The 25,475-nt window shown below is 45.2% G+C and overlaps 2 protein-coding genes across 2 annotated transcripts in view; one reads left to right on the top strand and one right to left on the bottom strand.

Annotated features, from left to right (window-relative positions):
- Positions 1-4,620, bottom strand: part of MECOM (MDS1 and EVI1 complex locus) — a 519,304-nt gene extending 514,684 nt beyond the window's left edge. Inside the window, exon 1 of the mRNA XM_016215706.2 lies at positions 4,515-4,620. Within this exon, the coding sequence (XP_016071192.2) occupies positions 4,515-4,551 (37 nt within the window). The 5' untranslated portion in view covers positions 4,552-4,620. The remainder of the gene's footprint in view (positions 1-4,514) is intronic.
- On the top strand, positions 2,644-25,178 carry LOC148092933 (uncharacterized). Its single transcript, XM_087818334.1, has 3 exons — positions 2,644-2,804; positions 18,827-19,023; positions 23,934-25,178. The coding sequence occupies exons 1-3, from the start codon at positions 2,656-2,658 to the stop codon at positions 24,158-24,160; spliced, it is 573 nt and encodes a 190-aa protein (XP_087674460.1). The 5' UTR covers positions 2,644-2,655; the 3' UTR covers positions 24,161-25,178.
- Positions 25,179-25,475: the final 297 nt, after the last annotated feature.

Here is a 25,475-nt window from a genome sequence, read left to right as displayed (position 1 = left end):
CCAGGCGGCTTTGAGATGAGGGATGGCAGGGTGTGCCCAGCTCTTGGGAATTGGGCTCTGCCAGGCGCTGAGTACCTTGGGAACAGGGTAAGAGCCGTTGGCCAGGAGATGACAAGTCAAGTTTCTCCACTTCAGGGCCAGCTTCCAGCAGAGACAGAGAGGAGGAGGTGGGGAGGAGGTGCGGGGACCAAGGGCACTGAGCTGGGCATGCTGAGGGCAACTCGGGGCTCTCTTGCCCTCCTTGCCCGGGAGAACAGAGCCAGGTGTCCTCAGCTGTGGCCTTCCTGCATCAGGCCACATCTGCAGCCTCGGATAACCTGGCCCCAACTTCCAAAAGTGAAATAAAATAAACTCCAAACGACAGATGTTTAAAGGGAAACTGCTTACAGAGTCATTACCTTCAACTTTTACCAAAAAAGAAGAAAGCAAAAATTACATGGAATGGCGTGTTAATTTCTACTCGATAAGCGACCTACGTGTTGCATGTCAGCAGAGGCCCCGGGCAACAGGGAGAAAGCCCGAGGGCTGAGCTACCCGGCAAAAGACACTCAGGAACACTCACACCGTCGCCAAGACCTGCGACTCCTCAGCCCCTACCTACAAATAAAAACCCGAAAAAGGAGCCTTTCTTTCCACTCTTCCTGCCTCTGCAGCTAATGAACCGTCCCCTTGCACAGTGTTGAAGATGAGGGGAAATGAAAAGCGTTATTAACCTTCCCTGAAACACAGATTTTTATTTTATTATTATTATTACTATTAATTTTTTTTTTTTGGCGAAACATACAAATGTTGCAGAAAGACTACACTCCGAGTGCCAAATGCAATAAAGAAGCCCTAAGCCAAGGTAATGGTCAAGTAATGGCAAACCAGCCGCCTTCCTAGAAGGGCCTCTGCCTCCGGCTGGCCAGTGTTTTTCCCTCTTCAAAAGCATATGAAATAAACAACTAAAATGTATTAACGAAGTTCTGTGTTTTAACCTGGGGGGGGGGTGTTTGTTTGTTTTTTAAGGATGAAGGAAAACCTAAGTAGGTAGGCATAGGAGGAGCCCAGGCTGGAACCTGGGTGCGTTTCATTTTCACCTTAAGTGTTGGGCTGCTAAAAGGGTCCTTCATCTACCTCACCTACTTCAAAACCTCTTTTTAAACAGAGATCAAGTGTACAAGTAACAAGTGCCCCTGTCGCCTTCTGGGTCTTTACGAGACTTCTGAGGTGCCGGTAGCTAAGGGGGGTTGCTCGTTGCAATTCGTTCATTGCTGTAATTGAAACCCTGCCTGTATCACTTTAGGGAAGTGGGGTGGGGGTGGGGGTGGGGGTTCCTTCGGTGTTTCGGGCTCCAGGCAAGCTGAGCCGGCCCAGCCTCACTTCTTTCCCATCGCCAGGAGGAAAAGTTGCAACTGGCATTTCTAGCACCGCCCAGGTGCCATCCTAGCTGCCCAAGAAAATGCCGGGAGACTCTCAGAACCGCAGTAGTGGGCTTAGCTTTTTTTTTTTTTTTCCCCTTGAAGATGGGAATAAAAGCCAAGGGTTTCAGGCAATACAAACGTCAATCTCCTTGCTTTTCCTTCCTTTATTTCTTTAATGAAATGGTTCATTCCTCCCAAATGATTGCAACGAATTTATCGGTTTAAACTATTGTGAGGGGTTAAAAAAAAAACCCTTTAAGTTTGAAAATGAATTGTGCACACATTCTGGGTTTAACTTCAGTGAGTACTTTCAGGGTCTGTGGTCCCTGGGCTTGGTCCATGGGATCCTGTACGGAAGCCAGGACCTCGACAGGACTTGGCCTCCAAAGAAATGTACAAAAGACAAAAACAATAACAAGCGACTGAGAAAAACAACTGTTTCTATGTGATTTGCTTCCACTGCAATGTTTACTTTCACAATGATAAAGGTGGGTTTGTTTTTTAAAGTATGCTGGTCACACAGCTTCTTCCTAACCCAGAAAGAAAGAAAGAAACCGGTGCGGACGGAGCGGCCAGGTTTTCGTTGGTTTGCGCTGCAGGGGTCACCTCCGCGCGCGCCTGGAAACTCGCGCGTTACGCGGTGGAAGTTACCAGCGCTTCGTAAACACAAAAATGCATAGTTTTCACACGGTTTCCTTTATGGCCCAGACTGTGACTGAGGCATTGCACAAAGCAGTACTTCTGTCTGAGAAATGCAGCTGCGATGGCAACAGCTGGAACAGCTCGAGCGGGGAACCTGAGGCTTAGCAAGAAAAGTTTGTGAGAGTTCGTGTCTAGTTAGCAGAAAGCGGCAGCGGCATCCTTGGAGACACGAGGAACAAAATAAATGGCTCTGCCACTGGATGAGTGACAACCATCACCAGGTCAGAAAAGGGGCTTGGTTCCTGGATGTTGCGTGGGCTATGCGGGCGGGAATATTTTAATACGACAGCATACAGCTTGGCCATGAAAACAGTTGAAAAGTTGCTCAAGAAAATTCGAAGGTTTTTTGTGTTCTGCTTTCACTTCAGCGGATACCCGGCATGAGGCGCGCAAAGGCTTCGGCTTTCGTTTCACCACTTACACTTGGTTGTAACAGGCTCTCCCCCCCCCGCCCCTATCCCCCCCCAATCACACACACACACACTTCTAACCTTGAGTCGCAACTGAAGTCCCCAGGCCTGCAAGCATATGTACATTTATTCCTCCTCGGATGAAAACAGAGACATCGGCCTCATTTAAAAGCAAACAGGAAAAACAGGAGTTCCACCGGCGCGCTTGGACACTGTCGCGGCTCAGTGAAATGAGCAACATCCCAAAGAGAAACAGATGGGCTGACGACCCAAACGGCCTTCTACTGAGGTCGGTCCCTGGGGCCGGGGCGCGGGGAACCCGCTGGAGGGTGAGGGAATGCTTGGGTGCGGACGGGCGAAGCCCGGGACGGCGCGCACGGTGACAGCGGCCGGCGGGGAGACGGCGCGCTCCCGCCGCCCCGGGAACCTCAGGCTCCCTTTGGCGGGGCTGCCGCGCAGACACCAGAGGCTGCCCCGGCGAGGGGCGTCCTTGGATTTAATAGGCGAGGGAGGGGGGAGGCAGAGAGCAGGGGTTTCACTGCGGAGAAGCATCCCACCCCTCCCCGCCTCTCCTCTCTCGTCCACAAGCAGAACAATTAGAGTTCTGTTTTCAGCGAGTGGGAGAGCGAACGGCGGCCTGTCCTCTCCCGAGGCTGCTGCAAGCCCCACGTGCTGACACCTCGCCGAGGAGCCCTTTCAACGGCTGCGGGCGGCTCCGGGTCTTGGTACCGCCGAGTCCCCTTAGACTCGAGGTGGAAGCATTAAACAAACCCCGTCCTGTTGCCTACAGTCCCGACTGACGCCCGTGCCATAACTGTCGGCTCAAAGGGTGGCGGACAAAGGCACCCAACACTTCAGCGAGAAGAGTGGGGATGGGGTCCCGCCGCCCGCGCTCGGAAAGCAACTGCCCTGGTCCCGCGTGCCGCAGGCCGCACCACGCCGAGCAGGCAGGGGGCGCCGGGGAGGGTTAGTGGCCCGAGCGCCGGGCTGAAGCCAGAAGCAGAGCGGGAGGCTCCGCAGCGCCTTCTTCACGGCCCAAAGTCCCGGCAGCCCGCCCCCTGGGGGTCACTTGGAGCCCCGCCAGCCTGAAGCTCAAGGCCCCGAGCGCGCCCTCTCGGCCCCCTTCTCCCCGGCGGCCGGCGCCGCTGGCTGCGCGCCCTCCACTCCTCGATTTCCACGCGCTCGAGGAGCCTCTTCTCTCCCCACCTGCCCGCGGCTCTGCAGAGCCCGTAACTCTACTCCGCCTGGGCGCCCCCACACAGCCCGCGACTACAGCCCCCGCCCTCGTCTCCCCACTCCCCAGCCCAGTCCTCCCGCCACGCCGCGCGCGCCGGAGAGCACAGCCGAGCGCACAGCGCCCACTACCGCAAGGCTGCTCGGCGCAGCCCGCCGGCCCGCGCAACTTCCAGCGGCCGCCTCGCAACTTTTCCCAACTCCACCGCGGCTCCCGCCGCCGCCACCGCGGCTCCCTCGGAGCCTACCACCCACTCCAAACCCCACACACAAACCGAGGACCAAAACCGTTCCCGGCCCCAGCCCTCGCCCCCCCAACCTCCCGCCGCTCCCCCTCCCACACCCGGGACTAGCTGGTTGGCCAGAGGCAACTCTCCTCCGCCTGGGGGGAAGGGGAGGGGAGGGGGAGACTCTCCTCTTCTCCCCCCCCCACCACCCCACCCCTTCCCGCTCACTCTCGCGCTCTCTCCTCCCTCCCACCCCAGTCTTTGCTGCCCCCACCCCCACCCCCACCCCGGGGTTGCCACAGCTGGTCGGTGCGCGAGTCTGAGGGCTGCCGGGCTCCTCTGGCGCCCAAACCAGGAGCGAGAGCGCGGGCGGCGGGCGCGGAGGCTGCGCCCGGCAGGTTGCTGAGGCTGCGCCGCGCCTGCCCTCCGCCCGGGACCCGGCGAGAGGCAGCCCCGCGCTCCCGCCCGGGGCGCCGGAGACAGATACGCAAGATGGCAGAGGAGGGGGAAAGCCAATAGAAAAGGGATATTGCACCTACTTGTGGCCAGTTTCCTTGCCCTGCCTTTGGATCTCATGCTGTGCCCAGTCCTGCAGCCGCTGGTGTGTGGTTGGGGTTTTTTTTCTTGGATCTTTTCCTTCTTTTGCTCTCCCTCCCTCTTCTCTCTCCCTCTCTCTCTCTCTCTCTCTCTCTCTCTCTCTCTCTCTCTCTCTCTCTCTCACACACACACACACACACACACACACGCACACACACGCACACGCGCGCACACACTCTTTCGCACACTCTGTCTTTCCCTCTTTCACTCTCTCTCCCTCCCTCTCTCCCTTTCTCTCAATCCACACTCGCTATCTCTCCAGCATTGTCAGTTTGGACACCTTCGCACATGCGCGCTAGACGCCCCTCCAACATCTCAGCGCCGCCAAAAAAAGTTTGGAGCGATTTATCACTTTGATTTGGAGATCTTGTCAGATGGCAATCGCCGAGGAGGCGGAGAAACAGAGCCACGGGGAGGGCGGCGGGGGGCGGGGAGCGGGCGCGGGGAGCCAGAGGGGAGCAGATACCTCGCCCCCCCCACACACACCCCCAAAAAGAGGAATGAAAAGCCTCAGGCAGAGTGCTCATTTCGTGTTGGAATCAGCAATAAGCCCGTGTCAGTCCTATTACTGTTTTTCCCACCGTAAATTGCAGGAAATTTTCTATACGGTCCGTACCACGGCGGCGAGGCGCAGGAGGACTTTTTAACCTTCCCGTGCTAAGGAACTAGACGCGCGGGACTCTCGAAGAATGACCCGGGAGAAAGGGAGACTCATCCTGGGCTTCGGGAAACCTGACGCTGCCGGCGCTGGCGACCCGGGCTCTTGCGGCTTCTGCTTTCAGCGTGGAAAGCAGAATAAATAACTGTTTCTGTCCCGATTTTTAGGGACAATAACAATGCTTGCCGCCACTCTTAGAACATCTCAGTGGCCTATTCCTACCAAATAGTAATTTTCGTCTTTGAATCCCAAGCCCGGGCAGGCTCGGGCGTTTGCTACCCAGACCGCCTGCCTTCCCTGAGGTCGCCTGTCACCTCGGCCTCCCTCCCCGCCGCGCCGCGCCGCAGCCCAGCCTGCCTGCCATGTTCACTCATTCGCTGAAACCCACAGCCTCCGGGGTCGTCAGAAGCAGGAGGTGGGGAAATCCACCCCCCACCCTCAAAAAGTACGCTGTTAAAATTTGCTTTTATTACAGGATTTACCAAGGAAATGGGTAGCAGAAATGTTCAAGGTAGACTCTGTTCCAGCTACGTATAGATTTTCTCTTGGTACAACCTCCTTGCATTAAACAGTTTTGTTCAGTACCTTCCATGAGCTATTTATGTCCCCATTAATATCTCTTGCAAATCCTGCCAGACACCATAAAAGAAAATTACAATCTTTCCAGCCTCCGTGCTACAACAATACATCCTTGATGTTCAAGTTAAAGGAAAGGTTAAAAAAAAGAAAACCGGGTCCCGGTGAGTTTGGCAAAGGCAGGGGAGGGAAAGGAAGATCATTGAGAATGCCCAGTTGTACCTGCTGTTGTTTATTGTCAAAACTAGGGCTGGGGGGTGTGAATGAGAGAACAGCAAGGTTCAAATCCAAAGGGCATCCATCAATGGCTCACAAATATCTTTATTCGAGAAAAATCGAAATTCAAAGGATTTACCACATCTAAGAGTGCCCACCGTTTCTCTTTCCCCAAAGCTGCGTAATTCCGGGGGCACTCGGCTGTAAGATTCAGGTCCCTGGAGAGCCAAGGTACAGGTCCCAAGGGAGACAGATGTGTAATATTGAAATGTGAGGGAGCGAAGGGGGGGGGGGGTGCAAAGGAAGGAATTACACAAAGCAGGAGTGAAACAACTTCCAAAAGAGGAGTCTCCAGTGTCCACACACGTGGGCACGGGAAAGCTCTACCATTCCTTCTGGACTAAAGAGGCAGGTGGGGGTTTTCCCCCGGTCCTCCTACAATTCCTGTTGCCCTATACATAGAGGTACATTCGGTGGGTGCCAAAGCACCAGGCACTTCAACATCCTGAGTGTGGGCGCCCAGGGATCTGTGAGTGTGAGTTGGCGGACTCCTCTCAGCTTAGCCGGAGGAGTGCCTTCCCCTGACCACTAAGTGTTCGCAGGGGGGAAAGAGAAATGAGGATTGAGAGCCTTCAGAAAGGAAGTAAAATCTCTAGGGAGAGTAGCACACTAGGCTAGCCAGCAAGAAGTTCCTAGAAACAGCTTCTGATCCGTTTAAGGGGCTCTCTGGGGACCCTCACCTAAGGCCAGAGGACAGAGGGGCCAGGCTGGAGGGTCAGGGCCCTTCCAGCTGTCAAAGACCCCAGAGGACCTTGGCTTCCAGGAGAGGAGGTGGAGTCCACGCGGGACCTAAGAGCGTCTGGGACATTTCATTTCACTTTCTCACCCCGGGGGAGCTTAAGAAATAAATAAAAGCAGCTACCGGCCTCCCTATCCACCGCTCTTGTTAATTCCTTTCATCTCATCCCGCTCCCCCCACCCTGGGGAGCCTAGATCTGGGTCCCCTCGCAGAAAGAAGGTTAAAAGGAGTGCCTGGGAGTTTTCTAGGAAACGAAGGTACCGTGGAACCAAACCCAAGATTAAACACAAAATCCACATGTGGTTGTTTCTGCTGAGAAATTATAAACCACGTGTAGGGCTTGGGGGGGGGGGTGGCTAGCAAAGGAACCGGGTGGCATGTGGAAGAATCAAGTTTGAGCCCCCGAATTTAAAGATCCCAGTCTTTTAAACTTTTCTGGAGGGCAGGGAGGTGGGGTGGCTTGGGGTGGGGGGAGTGAGGCACAACTGGAGCACCCTCCGATCTGGTTGTTAAAGTCCCTGGGGTCTGGGAGGCTTCCAGGAAGGGGTCTTTTGCCTGGTCTTTACAATAGTTTCGGGACAAGAATGAATCCAACCTCTTCGAACTGAAATAATAAACACAAACTTCGCCGCGCCCTCGGGCCAAGCCATTGTGAAAAGACAAGGCATTATTCTTTTTGCTGTTGTTGTTGTTGTTTATATAAAATAACCACAATATCATCACTCTTATTTTCAAACCTGAAAGCTGGATTTCTTTTCCTTTTTCTCCGGTTCTCTTTCTTTCTGGTTTTATCATTTGCTTTCTCCCCTAAGTGAGTGTTAATAAAAGAGCTAAGTTGCTAGTTCAAGTGTGTTTAACCTGATGGAGCAAACACCCAGCAGCCGTGGACCGCGCTCGCCGCCTGCAGCGCGGCGGCCCCAGCGTGCCAGCCCCGCGGGCTCCCACTCCCCTGCGCCTGGACCCCGTCATTGCCACCTGTCCCGAGTCTCAGCCGTGAGACCCAAGCAGGTGACTTTCTGTTTGGCGGCCCCAGGGGTTCCCGACACCCTCTCACCCGACGTCCAACCTGTCGCTGGCCCAAGAGAAAAGAGGCCTCCAACTAGTTGGCTGGGCTGCCCACCCCCCACTGCCCGCCTTCCCCTCTCCTCCTGAAATTCGTTTCCTTAGGAGGCAGCAGCCTGGGTCCTAAATTCTAATTGCGTTTCCTTCCACGGAAGCGGGCATCCTGGAAGCAGTGCCTCCTTAGAAAGTCGGCTGCTTGGATTTGCTTGTTTTATTACTGTCATTTTTTTGCTTTCTGGTTTTTGTGGCGGTTTTGCTGTTGTTGTTAGGCAAAAGCAGGGAGATTGAGGTGAGAGTTGGAAGCAAGGTGAGCCACTGAAGAGGACAACTATACCCCTTCCCCAACTATACGTCTTTCATTAATGCCACAAACGACAAAGGACCGGTTTTCAATCCATTGCACGCAACAGGAAATTTTTCCTTTCCTTGCATTATAATTGAACCAACCCCACAGCGTCTTTGGAAGAAAGTTTGAATTCTTTACGGAGCTTTTTCTTGGCCTATTGTCTTTGTGCAGTGAACTTCACATCTTGCTATTCAATCGCAAACCTATATTCTCCCGGCTACCAGCAAGATTAATTTAATCATTGTAATGCAATTATTAATACTGTTTACCCAACGCTGGGTTTCAGGTTGGCTGTTAAGAAATTAAACTCTCGCTGGGTGACCAGAGCAAGGCAGGGGTTTCTTCATGTTGAAATGAAACAGTCCTCTTTATTTAGTCTCAGAGCTCTCGCTTTTGGCCACCGGCTCAATTAGCCAAAATGGAAACAATTTTCATTCATTGCAATAACTCACTGTTCTGGAGATCGCTTTCAAAATATACACTTTATTATTATACGCTGACCTCGGTGGCGTGGAGTGGCAATAAAAGAAAGAGGCAGAGAGATCTATCTAGCCCCCTTGGGCTATAATTATTAGAAATTAATTGGGTTCAGGACCCTGGGTAGTCTAGCTAAATTAATAGCTTGTCTAGTGGTTTAAATCCGAATTTTTAGTCCACGGGAGAGAAAGGGAGAGCGCCACAGACATGAAATGCAGACCCAAGGGACGCCTGAGTTTACTTGCAAGACCCTCATCTATTAAATAGTGTCCAGACTACATCTGAGTTGGGGAGAGGGAGCCGGCGTAGGAGGGGGCAGGGGCCAGAGGAAAGAAAGGAGCGAGATGGGGAGGGCGACGGCGAGTGAGCTAAAAGGTCTCGAGTTGATTTTATTCGATTTTTCTTGTCTGCATTGTTTTCGGGAGGGGTTGCATTTAGGGGTTAAAATACAAACTAAAGATCCCGTGTACTCGGAGCTGTCGTGCCGGAGTAAAAGTGAAAAGGGAGCCTTAGGCAAAAGGAAATTACTGCGAGCCCGCGTGACCTTTCAGGGAGGTAATCAATCAAGTGATCAACAGGGATATTTATCATCGCTATATAGGACTACTTCGCCCTGCACGGGCGGGGCTGGGGAGGCGAGAGGAGGGTGGAGACAGGCGCGCGCACACAGACGCGCGCGCGCGCGCACACACACACACACACACACACACACACACACACACACACACACACAAAAGTTTGGACAAACCCGATAAGCCTCGAGACAGACATGTAGGCTTTAATAAATGTTAAGACTGTCCGTTTCATCTGACGTTCTTGGAAAAACCCACAGTCGTACGCCTACGCAGGGGGAAAATGCGCACATCCCCGCAGCAGCGGCTGCGTGAAGGTGTTAACTTTAAAAGTCTGCTGTGCTTTTCTCTCAAAGGGAAACTGGCGGTGAAATTCGCGCTTCCAAAGCCAACGAGGAGAGGGCGCGGGGCCGGCTCGGCGTCGGCGAGCAGCCGCGGACGGGGCGCCGCCCGCCGCAGGGGGCGCTGGGCAGCGGGGGTGCCCCTCTCGGCGGCGCAGACGCCCAGACGCCGGGGTAGGTGGCACCGAGGAGCCTCCTCTTCCTACGAAATCCTCGCGCGCTCGGCCGCGCGGCCCGAGAGGGGCGCCCTGGAGACCAGCCTGCTCCGGCGAGAGCGCCAGGCGGGGGTTCGGCGGCCGCGTGTTTTCTGCCCGGTTACCTTCTCTACCTTGTAAAAACTCCCTGTTTTCTAAATTGCGTTGTTTGGTCCCGGCTTTCTTAGCAAATCTTTAGGTTTTACAATTCTGTTCCCACCCTCTGGTCGTTCAACACTCCGAGCCCAACCTCAGAAGTATATATAAGGGCAGGGGGGCGGGGAGCCGGCTTTTAATAATGATGATAATGATATTAAATAGTCGGTTTAAAATCTAGGCCCCCGAGGCCCTCGCGCAGCTCGGGGATTATAATCAGCAGCTCTTTCGGGAGAAAGGCGGGCTGATTACTGGCCCCGGAGGCTGGGAGCTATTTCACCACGGGTTTATGAAACGCAGGTCGGGGTGATGCGCGGCGCCTCCCAGGTAGCAGCCGCCGCTCCCGCGGTGTGGGAATGTGGGGCCGCGCCAGGGCCGCGCCGCTTGGCACCAGATGCGGAGCTCGCGCTCTCCCGCCAGTCGCTCGGGCTGCCCTCTGGCGACCGGGAAAGGCGTCCTCCCGCACAGCCTGGTCTGCGGCGCCCCCGCCTGGCTCCCGCCGCCGCCGCAGCTCCCGGGACTCCCGCCGCAGAGGGCTCCAGCTGTGCACAGTAGCCGCCCGGGCGCGGGGGTGGGAAACAGCTGGAGCGCCCCGGGGAAGCGCGGGTTGGGGTGAAAAGGAACCCAGCTAGGAGGATTACGAGGCGATCAACTCCCGGATTTGCTACTGGTTTGGGATCGGAGGTACAGCTTCACGGGGCACAAAATCTCTGCCGGTGGGAACGGGAGCCCCGGAGGGAAACCAGACTACTGGTGTGCAATGCCCAGGGCAGTCTGGACCTCCTTGGGTCCCTGCTACTGAACAAATAACCTAGAAAAGTGCCTCTCAAAGTTAAATGTGTATGTGAACCCCCTGGGGGTCTTGTTTTAAATGCGGATTCTGATTCAGTAAGTCTGGAGTGGGATCCAAGCTCTGTATTTCTAACACGCTCCCAGGTAAAAGCAGGTGTTCTTCAAAGTGTGGTTCGGGGACCAGCAACATCAAGCATTACCAGGACTTTATTAGAAATACAGAACCTCAAGTCCCAATCCAGACGGACTAAATCAAAATTGGCATTTTAACAGGTGACTCGCTTGAACATTTAAGTTTGAGAGGCGCTGCTCTAGAATACACTTGGAGCCCTGGCGGGACAGACAGCTCAGTTGGTTAGAGCATCATCCCACCCGCCAAGGTTGCACCTTCCAGCCAGCCAGGCACATGCAAGAATCAGCCAATGAATGCATAAGTGCAACACAAATCAATGTTTCTCTCTCTCTCAATAAATAAAGAAATAAATTAGTTAATTAAAAAACTATGGAATATGCCTGGCCAGGTTTTCTTTCTTCTGTCTTAGATCAGGACACCTCCATGACTGAACCTCATTTCAAATCCTGCTTCCTGCCTTGGTCACAGGAGAGGGTGGAGTCGATGAACCTATCCATTTAAAAGCTACAACTCCTCTGGCCCGCAGCAGAAACTAACTTTCCCCCTTCTTCCACTGACTGCTGGACTCAGAGGCCAAATGCCACCAGTGAGGCCTTCCTGGATCCTGGTCTGATTGACAGCCCCCACCCCACACATACACACACTCTTCCCTCTCACCCCCCAGTATTTTGCTGTCAAGTCTATGACATTTATTTCTCTCTCCTTACCCTGAACTTCTTTGTTTCCACGTCTTCCTTCCCCTCTCAACTGTAGGCTTCTTGAAAGAAACCACACTTTATCTTCTCTAGGCTTTGTTTTCTCACTGTAGCGTGGAAATAGTCATTCCTTCCTCCGTGGGATTAATATATAAAAAATGTTTTGTGGCCTTGGCCAGTGTGGCTCAGCTGGTTGGAACGTCGTCCTGTATACTGAAGGGTTGTGGGTTCGATTCCAGATCTGGGCACATACCTAAATTGCAGGGCCCAATCCCCAGTCAGGGCATGTACAGGAGGCAAGAGATTGATGTTTCTCTCTCACATCACCCATCTCTTTCTCTCTCTGCCTTTCCCTCTCTCTAGAATCAATAAACATATTCTTGGGTGAGGCTTTAAATAAATAAATAAATAAATAAATAAATAAATAAATAAATAAATAAATAAATAAAATGCTTTGTGAACCTCAAAGCTAAAGTAAGTGTGACCTCTTTTTCTCACCCCTCAAGCTCCCTCCCATAGGCTAGCACAGTGCTTAAATCACCAGGCACTTAGTATGTTATTGTCTCCATCTGGAAGGTTCTTGAACTCATTACACACCTGATAGTTTGAATCTAGAACACAGTCAAATTTAAAGCTCTTTGTATGAAAGCTTAGGCCCTAGTTTCCTCCTCTGCATAATTCTGTAGAGAAGGGGTTCTTAATCTGCGATTCAGGGGACTATTTAACATCTGTGTATTCTAACTTTATGACTCAGAGAGTTGGCCCTGAAACCTGGAAACTGTTAGCATTCTAAGTGGTCAGTAGCTGAAAGTTGTTATCCTCAAGAGTTAAAAGCTAGCTTTTGTACACTAAAATTAAGTGAGCCCTTTTCAGGTTCTGCAAAAAAGATATACACCACCAAAGATCCTGTAACTCTTTTGGAAGCCGTGATTGCCAGACTTAGGGAAAGATGGCAGTATTCAGATTTCAGGACCTTTACGCATTAGCTAAACTCTAGGACAGCAAGATAGAATTGAAAGATCTTAGGAGTCAAACCTTTGGCGTTCAAATCCCAGTTCTGCCTTTTACCAGCTGTGTAACCTTAGGCAAGTTACTAAATGTCTCTGAGTCCCCATTTTCTCCTCTGTATGATGGAAATGATTATGTATATCTTGCAGAATTGTTGTGCAGATTAAAGAAAATGTATACAAAATGCTCCATATGTAGTGCCTGCTACATTAGTAGAAATTGAATAAATGAAGCTATTTAGAGCTCCAAGCTTTAACATTCTGTAATTAATTTGGCATAATGATAAGGCTTATATGTGGAGGGGGTGGTGATCAGGGGTCTTAGACACTACGTTTCCACTCCCATTGTAATTTTATATATATATATACACATATATATGTATGTACATATATGTGTATGTATATATATACTTTTTTTCTCAACAGATTGTTCAAATAACTAAAGCCTGAGACCTTTGAGATAATATATATACACACACGCACATATATATACAGGGTGTCCCAAAAAAATACACACTTTTGAAAGCTAATAGCTCAATTTTGAAAATATAATGTACTTTAATAAATACTGACTTTATAATTATTCAAAATGTGTGTATATATTTTTGGGGACTATATATATGTATATATCATATTGATATGATATCTATAAAACTGGCTGGGGCAACTAGATCATAATACTGCAGTTTGAATGGGCTCCAATGTGGGTGTGTGATTGGATCTTAGCTACATATTTGTAAGGAATTCTTGTGTGCTTGTGCCTCCTCTCAGCATGAGTCAGGGTCAAAGCTAGCTCATTCCATGCAAGCAGGGTCTTAACCACCTCCCAGTTAGCATGAGGCAACCGGACCTGAGCTACATGGTGAGGGCCACTGAGACTCACTGACAGAAACATTGCTCCTCCCCTGGCCATCTGAACGTTAGTCTTCCTGGGTAATACATACAAATTATAGTTTGAAGACGTCCAATGTATCTATGTTAGCATATTCTCTCCTTGTGAGAGGAAAGCCATAGAGATAGTTCAAAGAGAAAGTGGTTTTAATGGGATTAGTAAGTGTCTTTTCTTTAAAAAAAATTTTTTTTAATATATATATTTGTATTGCTTACATGATTTGTTTGTGTAGTATTTTTAAATTTTAGTTTTCATTCATCTAGTTGTTAACCTTACTTTAAATATCTTGTTATTGATTTCAGAGAGAGGAAGGGAGAGGGGAGAGAGAAACATCAATGATGAGAGTCATTGATCAGCTGCCTCCTGCACTCCCCCGCCTGGGGATCGAGCCCACAACTGGGGCATGTGCCTTGGCAGGGATTCGAACCACAGTTTCCTGGATCCTAGGTCGATGCTCAACCTCTGAGCCATGTCCAGCTGGGCTAACCATACTTTATTCAACACATAAAACTACTGGTGAGTTTAGATGCCAGTCAGGAAATAAAAGATTTGTGAAATTTACACATGTAGTACTTTAAAATTCTTTAATCAAACAAATGATTATGGTTGAGTTGAGAAAATATAGAGATTATCAAAGCAAATTAATTTGCTTAATGTACTTTTAAATGTATAGATATGGCAGATTTCCATATCTTTTTAAAGCACAAACTACAGGACCCATGCTGAGACAGCTTATAAAGGAGACTGCCTTGTAACAAGATCGTCGATGCTCAGTAACTTAATTCCTTTGACTTGGGTCCAAGGCGGACCTGGCTACCCTCAAACTCACTATAGAGCGAAGTCTCATAGCTATGACAGAGTGTGATACAGGTGTGCCCTGCTTTATGAAAAGCCACATCACAATGTGATTATTCGCTCCACGCTATTTTATTAAATAATGAGTTCCCTTGGGACATTTAAAATATGACTTGACTTACAAAAATTTGATTTATACTCACTTTTCCCAGAAACATACCTATGGAGGTAAAGCTCTATTTTTTTAAATGGTGACACATGTCCCTTAGCAAATGTTTTATAAGCAGTCCATTTTCAAAGGTTAAGACAAGGAAGCATAGTTCTGAGTCTGGGAAAGAAACAATTTCTGCACAGAGAATCAATTGTGCAGAGAAGAAACTGTAGGAACCAATCTGTTGAATTATCTACTTTGAGACTCACATAGAAGTCTGACATATGTTCGGATTTGGACTTCAAATGTTTCAGAAAATACAATTGTATTGTGTTATAATACAAAAAATTCTAAATCAACTTTATAAACACTCTTGAAAAATACTTTTCAAAACTGGAGAAGGGTTTTCTGTCACATAGAAAAACTGAAGAATAATTCTAAAATTGGTCTCGGCTTATACCCATTTAGAAGTAATAGTCTATGGGCAAAAATCCAGCTCATATCCAGGTTTTCACTTAGCGAGTTGGCACGGAACTAAAACTCTAAAATTGTTTGTATTGAACTCATCAGGACACTGGCATTCTCAGGCGCTGCAGGAGATGGCTTCACTTCTGCCCGCAGTGGAAGCGCCAGTGCAGAAAAAACAAAATATTGAATTCTATTTTGATGCATCTCTTTCTGTTGTGTTAATTTTATGCTGAGATTTTCACAACATTTGTGTCCAAAATCTCTACAAAATCAATAGTCATGCAGGTTTCTTCATCACACTCAATGGGCAATCCGGTGCTCCTTGCGCCTCCCAGAGGTGTACAACATACCATCTTCCTAAAGCACAGCTCTGATATCATTCTCCTACTCGGAATCTTCAAGATCCCTTAGCTATTTTCAAGATAAAGACGCAAAATTCTGCCTTTTATTCAAAGGCGTTCTTGATATTGAAAACAGAAAATGAGGTGGGAAAGCATGAGGTATGCACCAGAAGCATGAAGAATCTCAGCCTGCCTGAATTATGAGAGTTAAGAATAGACAATGCGGGAAATGGGTTTGTAAAGATAGGTTGGGCACATGCCATGGAAGACTGAATGAGAGGCAAAAATGAGGAGTTTTATCTTGATAATAACTGAGAGAGCTTGAAGATTCTTAATGGGGGAAGGGGTGACATTATCAGAATTGTGCGTTAGGAAGATTAAGCAGGCAGTGGTGTGTAGAATGGATTACACTTCCCCTCGCATGTTCAGCCTACCCATCATTTGAGATCCAAGACAATCACCTCCTCCAGGAAAGTACTGATATGGTTCTCTCAACTAGAAGCAATCTCCCCATCACCAACCTCCTGTGGCATTCCTTACATGTTGGTTTTATACCTCTATGGTCTCTCCTAATACACTGCAATTTTTTGAGGGGTATTTGTATCCAACTCTTCTTATTCTCCACTGCTAAAGTACGTCTTACTAAGATGTACTTAGTAAGATGTACTTACTAAGATGTACTTAGTAGCTCTTTCTAAATAAGGGTGGTTTTTTTCCAACAATTTTAGAAAATGCTCAGCAATTACCTTTTTTGATACCGCCTCTCCTTCAGCCTCTCAATTCACTCTTTCTTGCTCTCTGATTAGATGTGTGGAGGATCTTTTCGTGCTGTCTTCCAAGTTCCTTTGCCTCTCTTTCATAAATCCTACCTCTATCTCTCTGTGTTTAATTCTGAATAATTTCTTCAGATCAGTATTTAAGTTCTCTAATTCTCTCTTTAGCTCTGTCTAATCAGCTATTTAACCTGTCAATTTTTTTTCTATATCAATTATGTTTTTTAATTTCTATGATTTATATATTTTTATTTTTTATTATATATATATTTAAATATGCTCATTATCTTTTCACATTGCCTTGTCTTATTTTCAGTCTCAAGGTTGTTTTTAAACATTGTAAGCATATTTTTTTATATGACAATTCTATTGTCTGAAGTTTCTAGAGGTTTAATCATACTATTGTGTCTACTGATCATTGTTAGATAAATTGTTTTCCCATATTTTAGAATTTTAGATTGTTAGTTCACCTTTAGCAAAATTCTATCTTGGGAACTCATGTTTAAAATTACTTGAAAACTTATGTTTCCAGAGTGGTTTTACCCTTCTTTTTATTCAATGCCCCAGGGTTATCATCAGTTTTTTTAACTTATTTATCAGTCTGGGGTTTCCCAAACCATGGAGGAAGTGTAATTAAAACCACAGACTTGAGTAATAATGGACCTGTTGGGAAGAATTGTCAGGGGACACTTTTTCCTTTTTAACCCAGAGGCCAGATGCGAAAGAAGCTTCCTTGTTATCTCTTTTTATGGTAAGCTGATAATTTTCTAAACCAACCTTTCACTGATAATGTGATTCTTCGAGACCCATTTTCATGCAAGTATACCTGTTCTAACTCCCCAACTCATGTTGAACCAGAACTTTATTTCCTGATTCTATGATGGTTTTCACAGTTAAGCACTGAGTTCTCAAAGATATTAGCTCCCCATTCTCTAACTATAGGCTGCCAGGATTTTTATCCCTTCTTGTGTTCAGCCCCAAGGACTTTTCTTTCTTTCTTTCAAGAACATTTATTAGCTATTAAGCAGAATGCTTCTGTGATTTGAGATGGGAGGGACTATTGATTACTTAGTTCATAAAAATACTGGGGTATCTAGATTCGAAAATACCTGTGGTAGTTTGCTATTAGTGAATTGCAGTTTTAACATTTTTTTCTTAATTTTTTTTATTCAAAAGAAATTCTTAGGTACCAAAACAAATGTAGAACCACATATTTTTAACTAGTCTAAAATCTCTCATCCCACCTCCCTATCTGGCCATCAAAATCATGTTCAGCTTTCAAATGTCATCTCAGGTTCAGACTTCTCTCTAATGCTTTCCTTAATGATAGTAATAATGATTACAAAACAACAACAATCATTTCTTAAGTAATTATTCTGTTAAGCACTATATGGACATATTGCATATGTTACCTTATTTTCTAAATAACCTCATGGCATTTTTAACCTCACTATTCAGGGGAAGAAACTCATGTTCCTAGAAGTCAAATGACTTGTCCAAGGTGACCTAGCTAGTAATAGGTTGAACCATACAAAATTGCTGACACTCTACTGACTTTTACACAGACACACAATTTCGCATAGTTCAATCTAAGATACAATGAAGGGAGAATCAAATTCCTATGCTTTCTAACTTCATATGCTTTCCTCTAGATAACACAGCCTCTTTACTATATTAATTAATGTTTTTTCTAGGCTACTGCCCCACTTTTATACCATCTGTCTTAACTAACTTTCCTCATTTGACCTCCAATTACAATAATGTATATTCATCTGTCTACTCCAGTGGATTGTAAACACTTTGAGGATTGTGCCTTAGCTCTCTATCCCCCGTACTTAGCACAGTAATTGGTACATAAGTCTTCAATAATTTTTTTGTTTAATAAAGTAGATTAATCAAGTATTGATTATTATTTATGTGTAGTTGATGTGTTTCTGAGGTTTTCTCTTTGACTAATTTTCTCTTAGTGAAGGTTTAATGTTAAAAACAATGACCAGACATAATAAAAGTATTATTGATAATAAAAGGCTTTAGCTGTTAAAAAACAAACTCATGGCTTACTTAAAAATTTTTATTTTCACCTCCTTTTTGACATTTCTATTTTGGGGGAAGGTTTATAAGAGTTCACAATACTACACATACGTAATTTATGAACATTTTGGAAACACATAAAAAAATACTGAATAATATGCATGATCAAAAAAATTTGGAAACCACTGCTGTGAATTCAAAGTAGTTGTTCTTAAAGAGACCTTAAAGAACATCTAATCTAGTAGTTTGTAAAAAATTTTGATGGTAGGAATCTTTCTTTAAAGAAAGCCCCAATACCTAAAACAAACAATTAATTTGGTAGGATCCTTTATCTGTTCTTTTCCTGAAGAGTCCAGAGCAGTGCTATTTGCAAACCATTGATATTCTCAACCTTTCACTTTGCAGATTAGGAAACTGAAGCCCAGAAAGTAAATGACTTGGCTAAGATGACTTTTCTATTTGATGACTGAACTGGGGCTCCACCTACATTCCCTGAATCACGTTTTGGCTAGAGTTCTTTCCACAATATTACATTGTTTCATTGACATGCTAGTCTGGTGATGCTCTCTAATTTGTATTTCCTTTGTGGTTCTGAGATGTTGAGAGGTGTTTGCCAGTCTGAGTCCAGGGAGTGTCTGAGAAGCTGGAGAGAAGTGTTGGAGAGCCTCTATCCACTACCCAATCCTCAGCATTTCCAAGCAAGGTTGATCCGACGAAAAACATTTTTAATGAGTTCACTATGAATTTTGTTTCTGCTTCTTCTTGCCTGTTGGCTTTAGTCAAAAGAATCTGGATTGGAAGCTCAGCCAAACATTTTCAACGGATCCAATCACAGTCACGCTGTCATCCGATAGAAATGTAGCATCACCCGAACCTCTGGGATCTTGTTCACACATGTGGATTCTAACCAGCAAAGGAATAAACTATAGTGACTACAAGCAAATATCTCTGAACTTCACTAAGATTGATGACAATGGTAATAAAAATAGTCTTTTCCATGACCAACACTACCAGTAAGTCAACAGTTAAAAAGGGATAGTTTGAAGAGTAACCAATGCATTAGCTCTTGTCAATGAGATTCCTTTTGGCAGTAATATATGCTGGGGATTAAGTTAAACCAAATGTTTGTAACAATGGAAATGTAGTCATGTTAACAGTTAGGATTATCGCCCCAGTGAATATTTACTGTAGTTACATTCAAATTTACCCTTTAATATACCCTTTTGGACACTGTTAGATCATTTTCATCTCATTGATAAATTCCATTTTAGATTAAAACCAACAGAAAGCATCCTTTGACATTTTAAAAGCATTGAAGTTTATTTTCTTTTAAAATGTTTATGCTTTATTTTTTAACTGCGGCTTCCCCTCCTGCCTGCACAGTGAAGGGAGTAAGCAAGGAAAGCCCCGCTTGAGAAAGTTCTGTAAATTTTTCAGCCACATTTGACTGTACTTGGTGCTCATAACGATCAGACCCAGCCATGGCTGAACACTAAAGGGCATTTTTCCTGATTTCTCTTTGATTTCACATCTGTTTTCTGCCACTTGGTTACTTCATGGCCATGCAGGTAAGAGGCCCAAGGTTGACTTTATGACCTGGGAGATTATCTTTCTGGTTCCTGGGCTTAGAGGGAGCCAGTGCAGATAGGCCCATCCAGATATGACATCACATGGAGTTAGGCTTCTGCTGGCTTCTGGGGTGACCCTGACAATTCCTGGGTGCAGAATTCAGCAAAACTAGGAACAAGTGCTGTGTATCACATACACACTTTGTTATTTAAGGAACTTTTTCTGAAATTGTTCTGTAATAATATTTTTGTTAATTAATATAAAGAAAATTAATTCTATCTCATTAAGCCATAAGTAACACTTTGTCATGTTTATAACCTGTAAAATAGATGGAAGAGGGTGATAGGGGATTTGCACTTTGGGTTACTTTGATGTGGTTTTCTTTGATTACTTTTGATGATATACACACAGGGTGACACGTATTCCTCCACACTGAAAGAAGGGAGAGAGGCCCCATGAATGACTTCAGAACACCTATGACACAAGCTTTGAGAGGGCCCTCCCAGAGCCTTGCTGTGCTGTTGAGATTTTCCTTCACTCTCCCAGACTGCCACACCACAGCAATGTTTGTAACAATGGAAATGTCCTCCTGTCAACAGTTGGAATTATGGTCCCAGTTAATATATAGTGTAGTTTCATTCAAATTTACCTTTTTGGACACTGTTTGATCAGGGGAGGAAGAAACCCTTGTTCATTCCCAGGTCTCCCAGGCCATCATACAAATATTAGTTGTTCGGTTGCCCTGCTCCTTCTAGCTAACCACCAGTCCTCAAGCGTGAATTGATTGTCCATCTTCTGTTATACAGTGGTTTTAATCTGAGTTGCACCTATAATTACCTACAAAGCTCTGTTAAAACACTGACATTGAGGCTCCATTCCAAACCAACTAAATCAGCACTTTTGGGGGTGGAACATGAACAACACTGTGTGTTAATAGCTCCCCAGAAGATTTCCACTTAAGTACTCTCCCTGCAATGTCTTTGACCTCATAGAGATCTTTGATCCACTGGCCCAACTGCTTTTTCACCAGTCATCACTTCCTCATGTTATGGTATACAGATTCTCATAGCCCATAATTATAATCATGGGCAAACACTCAATCTTTCCCCACTGTTATATTCCCCTGGTAAAATCCCCTAACACCATTAAACTCACTGTTACAACTACTCTATGCTTGGATCAGATCTCTCAAAGATTTCATATGTTTATAGAAAAACACATAACCAACCATGTTGGTTGTTTTAACTTTAAACCCATCACAAATCACGGTTGGGCATACAGTACAGCTCAAAAGCCCTATTAATGCTTTCAGATGTTCAGTCCATACTACATCTTCTATTTTCTTCCCCAGATCTCCTATATTCCCTTCCCCTCCCCACCAATCTTGGCAGATGCCTCATAATTCATCAGGAAAAATACAGATATCAGAGGAAATTCCTCGCCTTCCTACCTCCAAATCTACAAAACATCTGTATTCACACTCCTTGCTCCCCCCCCACTGGCTATGCATAAAATGTCCCTGTTTCTATCAAAGATGGACCTTCCATTTCTGCTCGTGATCTTTTGTCCTCCTGTCTTTTGAGGGACTTCATTCTTCCCTTCATAGGAATGCATTGTCAATTTCTTTCAGTTTTACAAATACGCTTCAGTATCTTCCATCTTGAAACAAAACAAGCCCTGGCCGGCTGAGCAGTGGTTAGAGCCTCAGCCTGAGGACCGAAGGGTCACGTTTGATTCCCCATCAAGGGCATGTACCTCAGTTGCAGTTTCGATCCCTGGCGCTGGTCAGGTGGGCGCGGGAGGCAACCAATCAGTGTGTCTCTCTCACATCGATGTTTCTCTCTCTTCCTCTCTCTGCCCTTCCTCCTTCCACTCTCTCTAAATATCAATAAAAAAAATATCCTCAGGCAAGGATTAAAAAACAAAACAAACAAACAAAAACATACAGTATTCCTTAACTCCACATCCATCTTGGCTATCACACCATATCGCTGCTTCTCTTCACTCTTTAAAACTTCTTTAGAGAGTTGTTTTGTGTGTCACTCCCCACTTCCTCAATACTCCAGTGAAAACACTATTATCAAGTTTGCCTTCCAAACAACTTTTCTTAGATATTTAAAAGGAACCTAAGCTTAAGTATGTCCACAAACAATTTCTTTTTTTTAACGCCACAAAATAATCTGGTCCTTGGCCAGTCCTCCCATTTCACTCAATCGCACCTCATCCAATTAATTCAAGCCTTGATTCATCTCTTTTTCTCATAACCCATATGCAATTCATCAAACTGTTTTGTTGGCTGTTCTTCCAGAATATATCCTGGATCCATCCACCTCTCTCCATTTCCTATCACTCCAACCCAATCACCATCATTCTTCATTTAGTCTTACCCAACAGCCTCCTGACAGTCTCCCATCTCCACTCTTGCCTCACAATGTCGATTTTCCACACAGCAACATGTGTGTGTTTTAAAAACACAGATAAGATCATGTCCAACAGCTTGCCATTACACTTAGAATAAATTCAAACATTCCTAAGGCCTGATGGACCTGGCTCTTGCCTGCTCCTCAAGCTTCATCTCAGATAACTCCTCTCAGCTATTCCCACCTTTGCTCAACATAAAGGTCCTGTACATTCCTCAATCACTCTGAACTCCAGAAAATCCCAAAACCTTCACTCCTGCTGGGTCTGCCTAAGATGCATGCCTCCCAGACCTTCTGTAGTCCAGCTCCTTATCTCAGCTCAACAGTCACTTTCTCTCCCTGACCATTCATTCTAAAGTAGCCACCACTTTTTATTATGTTACTTTTTATTTTTATAACCCATCACTTTGTATTATGTTACTTCATATGTTTTTCATGGCACTTGTTCAACAAATGAAGTGATGTTAGTTGACATCTCAAGAGTAGGCAAAGCTAGTTTTAAAGATATTCTCCAGGGATTCATTTAATAAGGAAAAGCCTTTGGGTGAGATGAACGCTGAGGAAGTCTAAAAACAATATCTCATCTTTAAGGTCAGTGCCTGGATTGCACAGGTAAGAATTATCAACTTTCTCAAATGTCCTTTGGAAAGGTTTGAAATTTGGTGAGTATAGTCAATATTTCAGCTCTAGCTCTAACATCCAGATTCTTTGACTAAGTCACATGGCCAAAAGAATTTTGGAACATGTCTTTTATGTTCCTCTATCTCAGCAAGAAGCCACCAACTCAGGGGACTTCTTTCTTCTTTCTTGCAAATGTTTAAGCTATCAGCATCTGACTTGGAACAAGTTTAGTGATGATCTAAGTACTCTGGTCTTTACTTCTCACAGTGTAAAAGCCCTTCCATGGTTAATTTAAGAAGTGATTGTTTTTCCACTAAACTTCCTTTTGGTAAAGAACATAACTAAATTTGCCTCCTTCTGAGTGGTAACACCACAAGTGCTTTGAGAAGCTAATTGGGAGATATATCCATTTTGAATTTGTTGCTACCACTGATGAATGAGAAATAGCCATGGATAATTTTCCTTTACTGCTCATGGGTGTCAAACAGCACATGTATTATAAAATAAAGTTCCCATCCCTGCTATAATAATAGGCTGGGTTGGAGGGAGGTTAATTCAGAAAATCTGGAATCAGTGTTCAGCCAACAGTAATTATAATAATCATCACCAGCAGTCTGATCAGTCTCCTGGGGCATGAGTCAGGGCCTAAAGAAATGCATTTTTATCTAGGATGATGAAAAATTTTACCTGAGACCCAGAGTAGCCTTTCAAGGAACCAAATTTGATGACTGTCACTGGCAGCTTTTAATATATTGAATTCCTGAGCTAGAATTATTGTTCTAAGTGTTTTCTGAGTGAAACCACATTCAAAGGAATCTGAAATTTCAATCTCAGTTTGAAAAATTTTTACAGGTCCCATGTATGAAATGGAAACAGGAACAAATGTGGACAAATGGTTAGAAATTTATTAAGCAAGGAAGGTAATATCAGCCGCAAGCCATATTACAGAGAAGTGGAGACCAACCTTTGCTTCCTGGTTTGGGGGTTCCCTTTAAAATAACATGCAAGAGAATGGCTGGGGAGGGGAGTAGATGCTAGAGTGAGATCAGGTATCATAAGTGGTTTATGAAATAAAACCATAAAATCTCAGGATTGAAATGGATCTGAAGCTTGAATCCCATTTTAGCATTAAGGTGAACCTTTACTATGTATCAAGCATTAGGTATATTCAGGATTCAGAAGTAAAGGCTTAGGCTCTATCTTTAAGATATAATACTCTTGAACAGGACTATCAGTTAAGAACGTTGTCCTGATATCTCTCTCTTTCTGCTCTTAGATTCTGCAACAGCCAGTAAGCAGCTCTGGGCTTATATCAGCAGCTCTGGGCTTATATCCTATCAGCAGCTTCAGAAGTTCCAAAAAAGCTCTGAGTATGCATCTCATTGGAAGAACTTGGGACGTGTGTCCATCACTCTCACCTATCAGTGCGGACAGGAATGGGCTCTGCTGATTGGCAAGGCTGAATTCCATTTCCCCCTCTGCAGCCATCACCAGGCCACTTGACCTGAGTGAGAAAGAAGCTTCTCCAAAGAAAAACCGCGAGTACATAAAGCCGACCAAAGCAGCACATGTCTCTTACTACCTCAGCTGTCTTGATTATGCTTTCAATTCTCCAATGTCTCCTTTCCTCTTTCTCTTAGATAATCAATGTCTTTAAAACACCAAAACAAGGGGTTAAATTGCAACCGTTTGAGATAAATAGTGATTGGAACCCGCAGCCATAATGAAAAATAACATCTAAATTTTTGAACCTACATGAAGCCAATAAGTTGTCCCTAAGTCAAGTTTAATTAATGTGCTGCATTTGTCTACTCCAAAAGTCTATGAATAAATCTTCAAAGCCAAATTAGTATTTTAAAATATGAGTCGGCCAATGCAATATGAGTTAGCATACAAGCAGATTAAAATGGTATTTCTATTTTGAAATAACATAGTTAAAGATTTACAAACTTTAAACAAGATTTCATGCACATAAATTTGTTCTTTCTTTTAACTGTGACCACTATAACAGAGATTTAGTGGCCTGATTTCAAAAGAACAAGAACAATTTTTTTAAATATCTCTTAAATCTACATTAGCTGTATTAATCCCTTAAACTGGAAATAACTGTATTTTGGAATACCTCTCTGGGGATATACATGGTTGTCAGCAACTCAATAATACCACCGTTACATGTTGATAAAACTATTTCTAAAAATAGATAAGAAATTCGGTTTCTTGCATGTTAATAACACAGATTATTATGTCTGAAAGAAGGCATAACAGACATGCTCTGTAATAGACATTGTTAGATGTCTAGCCAACAACCATTCTCCTTCCTCTTCTATTTTCTTATGGACTCTGGTTGTCTACAGGTATGTGCTTTCCCTCCCAGGCTTTAGCATCAGGGGAGGTTGGCCCTGCTTCAGCCCCAGAGGGTGAATTCTGATTGGTCCAAGACCATCATGATGGTACCATTCCCCTCACAATGATTGACCCAGGCATTTGTTTGTGTGATGTTAGGGGAAGTTTGCTGGGAAGCAACTGGAAAGAATTTCCTCACTCTTAAAAAGAGGCACAAGGGAGGGACCATCTCTTATCTCCTATAAGCACCTTGCCGCCTGGAGGTGAGCTAGCCGAAGACAGCCAACACACTGAGCAGGTCGCAGTGGGAAGATGGAGAGAATAGCATTTCCTTTGAATAGTTGCGAGGTGGATTTTTTGTTACTTTCTGACAAAGGATCCTGATACATAATTTTATTATTTTTTTAAACTATTAAAATATTGAGAAGTTAAGAAAAATAACAGCAAAAAGTGGCATGATAAAAAAGAACAAAAT

The sequence above is a fragment of the Miniopterus natalensis genome, chromosome 6 (genome assembly GCF_054644295.1).
Source record: "Miniopterus natalensis isolate mMinNat1 chromosome 6, mMinNat1.hap1, whole genome shotgun sequence".
Lineage (NCBI taxonomy): Eukaryota > Metazoa > Chordata > Mammalia > Chiroptera > Miniopteridae > Miniopterus > Miniopterus natalensis.
This window is presented reverse-complemented; position numbering and strand designations above follow the sequence as displayed.

Excerpts from the sequence above, each read along its gene's own strand:
- LOC148092933 (XM_087818334.1), top strand. The coding sequence starts at position 2,656 with ATGAAAACAGAGACATCGGCCTCATTTAAAAGCAAACAGGAAAAACAG. Across the intron at positions 2,805-18,826 it reads CCAAACGGCCTTCTACTGAG|TCAAAAGAATCTGGATTGGA; the intron begins GTCGGTCCCTGG and ends TGTTGGCTTTAG. Across the intron at positions 19,024-23,933 it reads CACTAAGATTGATGACAATG|ATTCTGCAACAGCCAGTAAG; the intron begins GTAATAAAAATA and ends TTCTGCTCTTAG.